The 13,348-nt window shown below is 39.9% G+C and overlaps 1 protein-coding gene across 1 annotated transcript; it reads left to right on the forward strand.

Moving 5' to 3' along the window:
• The first annotated feature begins 3,626 nt into the window (after positions 1 to 3,626).
• Positions 3,627 to 5,117, forward strand: LOC147903861 (uncharacterized). Its single transcript, XM_087401719.1, has one exon. It carries the CDS (start codon positions 3,737 to 3,739, stop codon positions 4,814 to 4,816), a length of 1,080 nt encoding a protein of 359 aa, XP_087257845.1. The 5' UTR covers positions 3,627 to 3,736; the 3' UTR covers positions 4,817 to 5,117.
• The last annotated feature ends 8,231 nt before the right edge of the window (positions 5,118 to 13,348 follow it).

Genomic DNA, 13,348 nt, shown 5'->3' on the forward strand with positions numbered 1-13,348 from the left:
ATCCTCCCTTCACTATCAAATGGCATGGGGTACACCATCACACAAGGGGGGCAACCGTACGTGGCCTTGAAGATAGGTGAGACAAGCAATTATCCAATCAAAAGACAAGAGAATGAATTAGCGCAACATCTAAAAGCTTCTCCTCTTCAAATATCTGTAGTTGTTGCGGCTAGTACTTCACAATGAGAGCATTATGATTGATGGAGAAAACTTACACCATATAGAAAATGGGGATGGTCCTTGTTGGGTAAGGAGAGGGGCTTCTTGTCGGGGGGTCTAAGTGCTCTATAGTTTCGATCAGTGCAGCAATATTGATACCCATTTGGTAGGTGGGAAATAGAAAGGAAAAAGATATAGCAGATATGGATCATGGCACTATAAAGATGCAAAAGGGTAATTAGGGGCAAATTTTAGGAAACATAGAAGAATTCTGTTATGTAGCCAGACACTTTTTTCCCCTAGGATGTCCAATTATTGATCCTGAAAGTTTGAAGACAAAAATGAGGGCCTTGTAGAGGAAAGAGAGCTTTTGTCTTATGCAAGCATGGGAAAAACACTTTTTGTAACTTTATTTTTTGCTTTTGGGAAAGATAAATCATGGGAGTATCACCTCCCTTCCAAAAAGAAAAAAGGCAACAAATATTATCACTTTAAACTGAGTGTCTTTCTCAAGAAATCAAGTGGGTTATCGCTAGAGTTTAGTTTGATGCTTGTATGTTCTACTTGGTAGCCTTTTTGACGATTGCATCTTTGTCATCTCCTAAGGAGCTCATTGGTAGATCATGTTAAATGGGTTCACAGGCTAGTGATTCCATGGGCCATAGATTCAGTCTCACTTGTTCCTCCTCTTTGTATATTTTCTTTGTAGCCTTTTGGACCACTGTGTCATCATCTCCTAAGGAGCTAGTTTGTAGGTCATGTTAAGGGCTAGTGATTCCATGGGCCATAGATTCAGTCTCACTTGTTCTTCCTCTTAAGCATGAAGCTAAATGTTTAAGCTTTCATAAGTGATGTGCTTGAGGGACAAGCAGTAGCAATTAAGTGATGTGCTTGAGGGACAAGCAGTAGCAATTGAGCTAGATTCTATATGTAGGCAAGCAACAAAAGTCATACAAGTACTTCAACTCTATTGTTACTAAGCTTAAGTCCTTGAGTTACAACTATCCTTTAAAAAGCAAGCAAGGGTCGGCTTCACATGTGCTGTACACTATATATCCCTAATTGATGAACCACGATAATCATCAACTTATGCAAAAGGCAAGACTTCTGTTTTGCAAAATAATGCCAAACGTCATTAGTGCTTTCGAATTCTATTGTCGCTATTTTGTGTATCCAAACATCCAAAATCAAATATTTTACAAAGATTCAAGCCATGGTTTCTTTCGAAGTGGGAGAGTTCCAATTGGGAGGATTCAAAATAATGCATAAATGGTTTCTTACTAATGTGCATAATTCTCTAAGTGCTTTTCTTTTGCAAAATAATTTAAACATCATTAGTGCTATCAATTCCATTGTGGCTATTTTGTTGATTCAAACATCATGAATCATTTATTTTACAAAGATAAATTCTCCAAGTGGGAGGATCCAAAGTAAGGCCATCATTGCTTAGGCAAATAGTTTATGGAGTCATAGGAAGAAAGAGAGACCCAAAGACAGCTATAGATGTTAGGCAAAGCCAAATTCATGCGAGGAAGTCAATGCCTACTTAGGGTGTAGGGAATCTTAGCTCATAATCTCCTTCCACTGTGTTGAAATAGTATCCTCACTAGAAAAAACGCTACAACCACAATAATAATGTCCAAAACAACATGTAGAGTTCACAAAACACTCAAACTTGGGCCTCACCATACCACAAACCACAATGCATGCTTTCAACTATTCTTCCTCTTGTTTGCCATGGATTGTGAAAATCCAACGCTCTCAGGAATAAACAATATGCTCCAAAACAATATATCACACACATGTTCCAATTGCAAACTCAATCCAAAACTTATTCCAGAGGTATCAACCATCTGCTCCAAGTTGAAACTCTGTGTAGAAATGTAGACTGCTGCACATAATCCAAGATGTTGGCTAAGAAAGAGATTGCATGTGCAATGATTGTTGATTTGCAAAATGAAAAAGGGAAAGAGTTCCCCTCGTTCTACAAACAATTGTAGGAATCCATAGCAAAGCTAGAAGAAATGCAAAAATCTAGCACATTGGCTTTAAAAAAAAGCGTATGGCCACTAATTGTTGATTGAAAAGACAAAGGAAAAGCATTTCCTTTGTTATGAAATACTGCTGCAAAAATTCTATCTAAAGGCGAAAGCATAGAGAGAAATTGCACTCCTCAATTCACAAATTCTTTAATCCCTAAAGGGGGGCCAAGGACCCCATATGGTGTATGATAAATAGAAAATGCAAAGCCAACAAACAAATGCTCAAACAAAGGCACACATAATTCTTTTGATTCCATTGTATATCCTTAAGTTGTTTGAGGTAAAAACTATAATTCATTTGGGTTTTTCAAAAAATGAGTTAGATGACTCTAAGAATGCTTTATGAGTTAAATAACTTTCTTTTTAGAAAGACTATTGCATAGCTCCGAGGCTAACAAGCAAAAGGCATTGTATACTGATAGTGGTGAATACGAACAAGCATTGCATACAAGCATTGATGCTCTTTTTGTTCTTGAGAGTGGTGATGCTGATTCCACTTAATTTTTTAAGTGCTACTTGAAATTCCCTTTGGTTCGAGCTTGTTGCAATAATCATTCCATCATGTTTACTTGAAATAGTCATCTCCCTATTCATGTTCCAATGCGTTGCTAGTTTTCTTGTGCAAATTCTTTAACCTAGTTGGCTAGTTGAGCTGCTTCACTATAAGAAATGGTTTTCAGATCGGATTTAGGGTTTTAGCACGAGCTCCTTATTTTGGGTTCAACATCAAGGTACGTTTTGTGAGTGCATCTCATCTATGAAAAGAGTTTCACAATAAATGCCCATATTTGCATGTCGCCATGTGCGTGAACGTCATGCAATTCCCAAGGAGGGTTTGATTGTTACCCATGTTTGGTTAATGTGTAACCAAACAATGCCTGTTCCTTCTCTCATTTCGAGTGGTGTGTAAAGAGCTAGAGAGCGATCGGATTTATGTGTGCTGGAGATTGCAATCTGATATTCATGTTGCCTATTGTTTGCAGGGGCACATGGTTGCCTGGAGTTGGCCGGACCTTATCGAAAATCCGGGCACATGGTTCGATAGCAATCCGAGGCCATGGTGGTAATGCGGGATTGCACACACACGTGGCAGCTCCTGATTGCTTACTCGTTGATTGCCTACGGTTGTCAGCTTGTGTGCAATCCGATATGCACACTCAGGCAGTGAAGAGTCGTCTCAGTCCATTTTGGAAGAGAGGGTGGAGCTAAAAACTCAAAGTACAAGTAAAATATGCACACGCACGCGCGCGCGCGCCACACACACACACACAAAACACACATTTGATGCTGCGGTTTAGGGTTATGTCATGTGCTCATGTGAAGTTGCGGTTTGCGGTTCCCTGTCTCTCTCTCTCTCTCTCTCTGTTTGATGCATCGAGCTTGGCTATGGCGGATTGATGCATCGAGCTTGGCTATGGCGGCTATGGCGGATTGATGCATCGAGCTCGGCTATGGCGGATTGATCCTTCCCTTTCTCCTTCCCTCCTTCCCTTCCCTCTCTTTTCCCTCTCCTCAATCACTTTTCTCCAATTCCAATGGATCACGCTCGCCTTCCCCTCCACCCTCACCCTTCTTGCAAGCCCAAGGACAGCGATGGACGTTCCAAGAAAGGTGAGTGGAGCGACCTCTCCATCCTCTCCCTCTTGGATGCTTATGAGACAACATGGAACAAGCGCAACAGAGGAAATCTGAGGGTTGGAGATTGGGAAGAGGTCGCGGCTCACGTTTCTTCGCGATGCGACGATGCCAAGACACCCTCCCAGTGCAAGAACAAGATCGAGGGGATGAAGAAAAAATACCGATTCGAGGCGATGGAGTCCTGCATCAATCGCTCGGGCTTTTCTGGATGGCCTTTCTTCTCCAGGATGGATCTTCTGCTGCGTTGCCCTGCGAGGGTGGCTGGGATCCCCGGAGGATTGGACGCTGGTGGCCAACCTTTGCATGAAGCTGTGCCCCGAACAGAAAGCACCGAGTCGGATCAGCCTGCTCTCGGGAGCGACGCAGTTTTCTCGCCAAGAACAGGTATGGATTTCTCGCATCTTCAGTTGCTCCAAGCCGACCAGGACCTTCAACAATGGCGGCCTCATCCTCATGAACAGCAGGATGTCCAGCAAGCAGATAGCAAAAACGACGACGGTTCCAACACCTTGCCGCCCGTAAAAGACAGCTTGCCCCCCAACAGTGAAACCAGCGCACCTGCTGGTAAGGTGCCCCATACCCCCTGCGCCACTCGCAAACCCAATGCCGCGAAGAAGAAGCGCATCAACAACGAAGTGGCTGCGAGTATCAAAACGTTTGCGGATTCCATTTTGAAGCTCGAACAGGCAAAGATGGAAATGTACAAGGATACAGTGCGACTGAGAGCCGAGGCAGAAACCCGGCGTGCTGACCTGGAGCTCAAGCGCACTGATATTATCATGAACACTCAGGTGCAGATTGCCAAATTGCTGTCTGGTAACAATCGAAAGAGGAAAAAGTCCACTGGCTTTCCGTCTCAGAATGTGACTTCTGAAGTAGATGCGGCCCTCTTACAGATTGTAGCCAAGAATATGCAAGCTTTCGGATATGCAGGGGCTATGGAGTTTCCTCAGTCCTCTTCTGCCAACAAGTTTTGATGGTATAACAGCTTGGAATGCTGCCACCAAGCTGTCTACTTTTGCAACGACTAGCATTTTGAAGGGGACGTTTTGTGTGTGGGCTTAACGCCGCGCCTGAGTTGAAGTGGTCTCTGTATACGCTGTTTCCTTCTTGTTAGTTTGTGTTTCAAGTGCAATTTCGTTTCCAAAGCTTTAAGCTGGGGTGAGCTATATCGGTAGCTATGCTTGACTGCTTATATTGTCAAGGGATGTCGTGGGTCTACTTTTGGAAAAGTTCCTAACTTTAAGTTTACACGTTTAATAGCAGCATTACTGTTCACTTGTGCTAAGGAGGCAAGTTTTCAAAGTTTGCGTACCACTGTTATTGATAAAAAACTCACACTAATGAGTAGACCAAGGTTTGTAATGTCACCCTTTATATGGACACCAGGCCCATTTAGTCGTGGTTTGTTTGTAGGTTAAAATGTTTATCACATTACAATAGGGATTTTGGTATTCGAAAAACGTTTACACTTTATAGACTGATGAACAAATGGCACGTCTGACGCCTTATCTAAAGTTTTTAAGTCTAGAAACAAATGAGCAGTTGGCATGTCATGGGGCAGTTGCCGGTTCATATTCTTGGGGAATCAATCCTGTTTCAATTTCCATACAACGCTTACAGTAAGAAATTTTGTCGACTTTTAACTCTTCTCTATCCTCACAAATTCTATCAGATAGTAAAAGAATTTATGCTTCTGAGTTCTTGAGAGGTTTAGTTTATATTATATCATTTCTGTGCTATGTACAGTTTTGAAGCGAGCCTTGTGTTGTTTAAGATCTATCTGGAGTCTCTGTACATATACAGGTGTATATAGTTGATTGTTACATGAGACTGTTGGTCCTATCAGCCAATAAACACAGCTGGATAGCACCTTCGGAAGTGTCAATTTAGGGAGTTCAGGACACTGTTTTTACTGTTTGAAAATCATTTGGTAATTTTGCAAGCTGTGATTACCCTTTCAGCTAGATTTAGATGCTCATTTGGGAGAGACTAAAATGAAATTGTTTAGACTTCACAAGCAGTTGTGGCTTGAATGAAGAGATTTTGGACTACTTTTTATTAGCCTTCTCCTTTAGTGCTAGCCTTCGTCATGGCTGAGCCTGCCCTTCACCTCCACAGTGCCGACAGAAACTTAGTACGAAGACTTTGTATAAACGGATGCTCAAGTATGTGTGGGTGTGTGGATTTGTATGTGTGAGATCATATTTTTATACTATGGTCTACACCCACTGTTGGGCACTGATGATGTCAGTGGGGATGTCATAGTAGCTAGTCCCTGCTATGAGTGAAGGAGTTTATGGTTTTCAACCTTGTGACTATCACGAGATTGAAACTGCACTATGTTGTGTTTTTAGAGGATGATTTTGGGAATGTTCTTATATTCATCTAGGTATATGTGATTACCAGCAACTAAAATATGAATTTTAGACGGGGCTTGAGCTCACAGCTTAGCTCCCTCAGCAGTCTTCTACTGGCTGCTGCTAGTATGCCAGCTAGAAAGAATGGCAGCTCTCTTTTGTTTGGGAAGGGGGTTTCACTAGTTGAAGGTTTCAGCTATGTAAGTGGTTGATGCTGTTTTTTTCCTCCTTCCCCACAAATAGGTGATTCAGAATTGACGGTAAAGCTCTTTAGGGATGTTTTCACAATCCGTAACAGGAAGGGAATAAGTGAGTGTTTTCTCCTTACAGTAGAAGCCCTCTTTGCTAGATTGAGCTCCATTGTACAAAAATGTCATTTTGATTCGCTAGTTGGAGAATATGCTCACTGCGTGGGAAGATAGTGGGCAAAGGACTGAAACCAGGTAGTGTATACATATATCTAGATCGATTCCTACTACTGAGTGGACTTGGACTTCCTGGATTTTTATTGGTACACATTATACCCAAATGCCCATTTGAGGATAGTTTCTGAAGCAGTTCAGATGGCCAGGGATGCCCTGTCTCCTCATTTTCATCGTACTCATGTCTTGGGTCACTGAAGGGAGAAATTTAAGAATTTCAACCTGGTAAATGGTTTCGATTTTAGAAAAGCCACCAAGTTTCACAGATGACTTGCGCATTATCAACACATTCCAATGTGTTTAGGTTATTGATCCATCCATTATGCTAGTAGAGCTGTAAAGATATCATACGAAGCCATGCTTGTCATCTCTGGTAGTTGGCATCCCTCCCAGTGGGACTTTCTTTTGGGACAGATTGATGGAAAGACTAAAGGAATGTCCTTGTGTTTCTCGTATGGTTTCTAATTGGTAGGATATTCTCTCCTATCGTAAATGGAACGGTAGGGATACTCTTGCAAGTAACTTCTTGCACGCTAAGAGCCTTCATTGGTCAAATGTGTCCATGCCTACATTGGCTTTGCAGGAACCTCGCTGCTCTATTTTCTTTGGACCAAAGGAATTTGTTATGTGGATAATGTGTTTGACTTGGCTGCTACGGTTCTCTCTTTTCCTACAGCTGTTAGATAGTATGATTTGGGACCATTTATAGGCCTCTTTGGTCTCTATTGTCATAGATGCTGCATTCTGCCAATACCCGGTCTTGAGATTCTGGACTGCCTTAAAGACTGGGTTCTTCAATCGAATGATCATGTTTACCGTCCACTTTCATTGCCTAACATCATGGTTGCGCGCTCCTCGTGGTGGCACCAAAGATTGCAGTATGTCTGGGCTTCCAAACTTCCTCTTCGGTGAAAGTTCTTGTGGTGAGTTTTACTCGGAGTTACACCATTCAGATTGCTTGAGTCGTCATGTTGCCCTTGCAACTTGTCAATGATGTCTGTCCTTGCAGGAGTCTATGTCCCATCTCTTTTGGCATGGCCCTGAATCTCATGATTGCTTGCTCTAGCTACGGCAAAGTCTTCAGGCTTGTTTTCCCAGTGCTTGCTTTGACAAGCAATTCTGGCCGTTTGGTTTTCATCCAGCAAGGGAAGGATATGGTCTTTTTTATTGGGTTTGTAATTGGGCACTTGTTAGTTCTTCTTAAAGCAACCATTTTATGATTGTCTACATGTGTGGGATCTAGATTATCCTACCTTCGTAATGGTTGTCCCTTTCCATGGGATGGTTCTTTGTAATATAATGACAAATGGATGTCACCAAAAAAAAAGTAGGTGTGGGCACGGGGTGTGGGTGTGGTTGTGAGTATGGCAAGAACACGTCCTTGCTATTGTGAGCCATATTTGACATCCTTTTGAGCATTGCCATAGGTTGATTCAGCATGCAATATATTATTTTTAGCATTCAACCAATAAATAGTTAGGTCCCAAGGCTGCCTTTATCCTAATAAGCCATTTTGATTTGGATGCTCCTCTCGCTATTTCACTAACCTTACACTCAACTTTGAGAGAATCCAAAATTTCCAATCTTACTGCTTCACGCCTTCTTTATCATTCAATCTAGGAATGGATGTAAGTTCTATATTTGGTAGTGATGTCCACTTTATGAAGAACCATATAGAGTTTGCTACATAAATACCCCCTTTTCATTTGAATCATTTCCATTTTAAAGGGTGTTTCAAGTCTCCCGAGGCCTTTCACATATATTTCCAAGTACTTAAAGACATTCCTCAAGAGTTACATATTCGTCTTTCAAGTCCTCACGTTCCTCAAAGGGTTTCGTATTAGTGAGTTTAGTAAAAAGTGAGACCGAATGAAATTCATAATTTCAAGGCCTTGATTATCCATTTATCAATAAATATCTAGGTTGCATTCTATGTTGTAAATGGAAATCCCAACCCCATCTTGCGTGCCCTATTTAACAAAGCCCCATTCAATTGTATGCAATCAATTTTCAAAAATAAACATCCTACTCATTGGTAATAGCACATTCTAGCATTTTCAAGAGTGGATAGGTCTTTGCAAAAATGCACATGCTTTGCTAAGTCCATTATTCTCTTCCTTGACTTGTAAATACATCACTCTAGTAAAGACCCTCATTGTTTCTCAGAGTTTCAAGAAGAATGTAATTGGAAAACCATCAACCCAATAGTTTTTCCCTTTGCCATAGGGAAACTACATATTTTAGTTCTCCCAAAATGATCTTTCTCAAAAAAGCTAAAATCAAAAGAAGGGTGAGTCATCTTTGTTGCCTTGACTTTCTCATGGTACAAAAAATTCCTTCTAGGTGGTTCTTTAAACTTGTAGTATTCCATCATCCAATGAAATAGTAGCATCATAAGTTGTGATGGAAGGCATGCGTTCACTACTCATCCTCTTTATTATAGCTTTAAACATTGGTTCATTGGGCCTATCCCCTTTACATGCTTACCATTCTCTTGTGTATTGAAACAATCCCTATCCTGGAATCCTTGATGTAGAAGAGCTTCTTCTTTGTTTCACCACCCAACCATCAACTCCTCCAAGTCTTCCATTATATGTGCGGTCCTCTTGACATTTCTCTGTGCTAGTTTTCTCTAGAGTCACCTTAGGCCCATTTGGACTCCACGTATGTGCCATATGCTCTGTTATGGACCATCCTTCCTTTGCACCCCTTACCTTTTGCCTACACCTAGGATCATCCCTAGATCTTAACCTCTTATAGACTATGGCAATGGGCATACTCTCTGACCATGCTCGTCAATGTCTCCACTATGTAAACATTGGCGAGATCTTTAGTTTCCTATCGTTTTGTAACCCAAATACTGGGTTCTAGCATTACAATTGACATAACATAATTCTCTTCCTTCTAAATGCTAGTTTCCACATTGAACTTTGTTTTGGTCGATCTTTCCACTTGTATGCCTTGTTCTTCGATTATTAAACCCATCTTTCCTTATGAGTCTACTCATCAACATCTTCACCTACTAGATTATCATTGTCACTCCGCTTTCCTTTGAAGTCTACTTAAATGAAAAACGAGATGTACTCTATTTTGTAAGCAAGTTCTCCAATAGGAATGGCCCACAATACTTGGAAGACAGCTTTAGACATTTACCTCTTTTTAGGGTTTCTGAAGATTTTGGCACTTTTATTTAGATAGACTCTCTCACCTCTTGCAAATTTCATCTTTCTAAAATGTGAATTTGCATAACTTTTTTCCCTATTCTAAGCCCTTGTGATGATATCTTCAACTCTTTTTAGTATTTTATTCGTGTCTTTAAGAAAATTTTTACCTACCTGAACCTTCTCCTTTTCGAATCCCACTACAATTTGTGCTCTTGGTTGCAATCCATACATAATACCATGATTGGACTAAAAATTATTTTGGAGATCTTTGGCCCTATTATATGCAAATTATAATATGGATAGATTAATATCTTCTAATTTTTTTGTTGTTTACTAACATATGCTTTACAAATATCCTCTATTTTGATTGACCCATTCGCTTTGACCAACTCTACGCAATACTCATATTTAGAGGTATTTCGAACCTCTTTAGCACAACCCTAAAAAAAGACTATCAAATTTACTTTCCAAGCTTTCTTAATTTTCGTAAGCCTATAGGACAAAGAGGGGTAGCTCCAAGAATTATTTTTATACTATGATCTACATCCGATGCTAGAGGCAAACCATCTAGTAAATCACTTGGGAGAACATATTCAAGTTTATCCAATAATTCATCAAGGAAAAGTTTATGCATTTAGTAGATTATTCTCCTTTTTGAATAGCATGAAAAACAAAAGCATCATGAGAAATAAAGTCACAAAGAAAGGTTCATGTTCAAGTTGTTTGCAAAAGTTGTTCTAATCCCATTAAAAACAAATACGATGAGACTTTGTTATATCAATTTTCCCTTGATCTAGACGACCCTTCCCTCTTTTTCAAACATGATAGAGTTTCTTTATGAGGCCAACCCTGGGCTATATAGCCATTCCCTTCCTAGGACATCTTTCCTACCTACATGCATACTTTGGAAGTCTAAGGCATCTTTGTATCCTTGAATTTCTACACTTTGGCCTTATGGTAGTTGTAATTGATTAACTAATGATGGCTCAAGAAATTATGGGTGGCGTTATAATGAATCATCACACTTACTTTATGCCGTTGTATATTTTCATCCATCCTTACTAAGTCACGAGGTCCAAACGTGGGCTTCCACATTACCAATGGATAAGCAATGCACATCGATACTACACCCTTATGATACACCTCCCCCTCTTTATATTTTACTGCCCAATACCAATAGCGCTTGTGTCATATGCAATTGCTTTTGTTGAGGTTTATAAAAGCACACTTTTTGACTTTTCAAAAAAATCCCAAGTGAAATGCTCCTTACCCATGCATCTAAATCATAAGACTTGTTGAAAATCACTCTATGTCCTAGCAATTTAGCATTGTTCCTTAAGCCTCATCCATGACTTATAAGCTTTACTCCAAGACACGAACTAGCCTTGAGGACATGCTACTCTCATAGCATATTTCTTGGTCGATGTAAATCTTGCCATTTTTAAACAAATGTATTAGAGTTGGCAGTTTTATTTGTTTCTCTCTTCCCCATTAAATATTGTGGCTTTTTAAATTTCATGACGTTAGAGATTTCTCTTAAAGGGTAGGTACCCTCTACATGCACTAAAGAAGGTGTCATGATGACATTTTTAATAGTTAACTTAGGATTAGTTAATTTTTATACACGATTGGTAAGGTTTTCAAGTCTAGCTAGAATGATCATTCAAAATTTTATATTTCATAAAATGATAATTCATAGATTTCTATATTCAAGTTAAGTAAATTCCATATATAGAAATCAAGAATCTCCATAATCCAAAATCTCAGCACCTTCCTTCGCATTTTGGGATACATCCATGAATGCAGCCATATTTACTTCTCTCCCAATTATTTCTTTTCCTTACTTTCCTGCTTGACGCTCTCTTGATTCCTTTGTGCATCTGTGCTCTCCATATTGAGAACAAGGAAGTTTCCTTAAAGAAATAGTTGTCTTTTTGAAAAATGTTATTTTGAAAGGAAGATAATAGATGATTTTCCTTATTTTGTTTGTGGTTCTAGCTAGTTAAATTTATATGCCAACTTTTGAATAGATAAAGCTTACTTTTCAACTTGCTATATGTATATTTGATTTGACTCCCACTGTTAACATCCACAGAGTACAGTCGCCAAATGTAAGGTAATCAGTTATTAGAGGTGATCAGGCTTCATGATAGGGAGTTTGAGTCCCAAATATCCCAAGGTCAAGGATTGCAGGCAACGGACATAGGTTGTAGGTTCCAGCTGCAAGCTGCGGTTAAGTGTCTCGCGGGAGTCAAGCCGTAAGTAGCCCAAGATCGGCCTCGCTACTCTAGGTTTTGAGCCTCATACAAGGAGTTTGAACCCCAAATAGCTTAAGACTTGGAGGTGCAAGCTAACAAAAGCGCTATTTGGGAGCCGATTAGGAGTACCTCCTAACACCAGGCTTGTCCCAAGCGCTCTTATATGGTTAGCACAAGCGTTATTTCTGCTAGTAGGGAGAGATGGAAAGAATAGCAATATGCCTGGACACCCTACGAGCTCAAGAGCCTTTTAATGTAAAGAAAGGAAGAGTGCTAAAAGGAAAAGAGTTAGCCCTCCTTTCAAAAGGCGACATGTATAAAAGACCAAATGGTTGACTTTGGTCTTCATTGTTGTATGCACAAGTTAGGAATACAAGCTCCCTCTTCTCTTCCAAGAGTGTCTTTAGGTGTTATCTTATCTTCTTTGTAATGCCCTTGTGTTTGCCACTCCATCCCCCTTTACTCTCTTCTCTGCTCCCTCTCACTCCCTTCTCCCCTCTCCCCCTTTCTCTCTTTCTCTCATGGAAACACATTACGACAATTCAAAAGCTGCTTAAGTGACACATACATATGGCTCGTGCCTTGCATTGCTCTCACAAGGAGTAGCTTGGAGTGGAGGCTCCATTGACATCTCTTTAACATTCCCACGACATGTAAGTCACCGTCGAGACTACACACCCAATGATTCTTAAGCATTTTTAATCCTATTTTAGGATTTTTTTAACAAGTGGACCCGTAAATTTTCCTATATGTGCATTGAATTTAACAATGTCTGAAATGTTGTGGTAATTAATGATACAATAATCTAGTAAAACTCGACAAGGCCACTCATTGTAATTCAAACAAATATCTTGTTAGTGACCTACCCAATTGCCCATTTATTTGCATATCTTTGATTTTGATCGAGTATTTTTGTTCAATCTTTGTTATATCTCTCTTTTTAAAATCGAATTGTCTTGACATTTTGTTTAATGCAAGTCCAGCCTTCAAAGCAATCCATGTTTTAGTAAAGGCCTACTTAGAAATTATATAAGCTTTACTACCACATTTCGCAGGTTTGTGTTTAAAGGTCTTCAACAAATCCAAATGACAATCGTGGCATGCTTTAAATGAACTGAAATACTCATCAAACATGTCACAAAGATCACTACTATAGGTGGTGGTTTGAATAAAGACTAAACCCCTACAAGCAATCAACATAATTGTAATCAAGAGTACTTAAGAGCCAACACGTGTTAAGGTTGTCAATCTCCATTGGTGGTGTTAGTACATTGGTTTCACTAGGTAATAATGAATATGATGTCA

Source organism: Dipteris shenzhenensis, chromosome 3 (assembly GCF_047967505.1).
Source record: "Dipteris shenzhenensis isolate YYH24624 ecotype China chromosome 3, Dip_SZ_1.0, whole genome shotgun sequence".
NCBI lineage: Eukaryota > Viridiplantae > Streptophyta > Polypodiopsida > Gleicheniales > Dipteridaceae > Dipteris > Dipteris shenzhenensis.

Bases quoted from the DNA above. Each gene is read 5' to 3' on its own strand.
- LOC147903861 (XM_087401719.1), top strand. From the start codon at position 3,737: ATGGATCACGCTCGCCTTCCCCTCCACCCTCACCCTTCTTGCAAGCCC.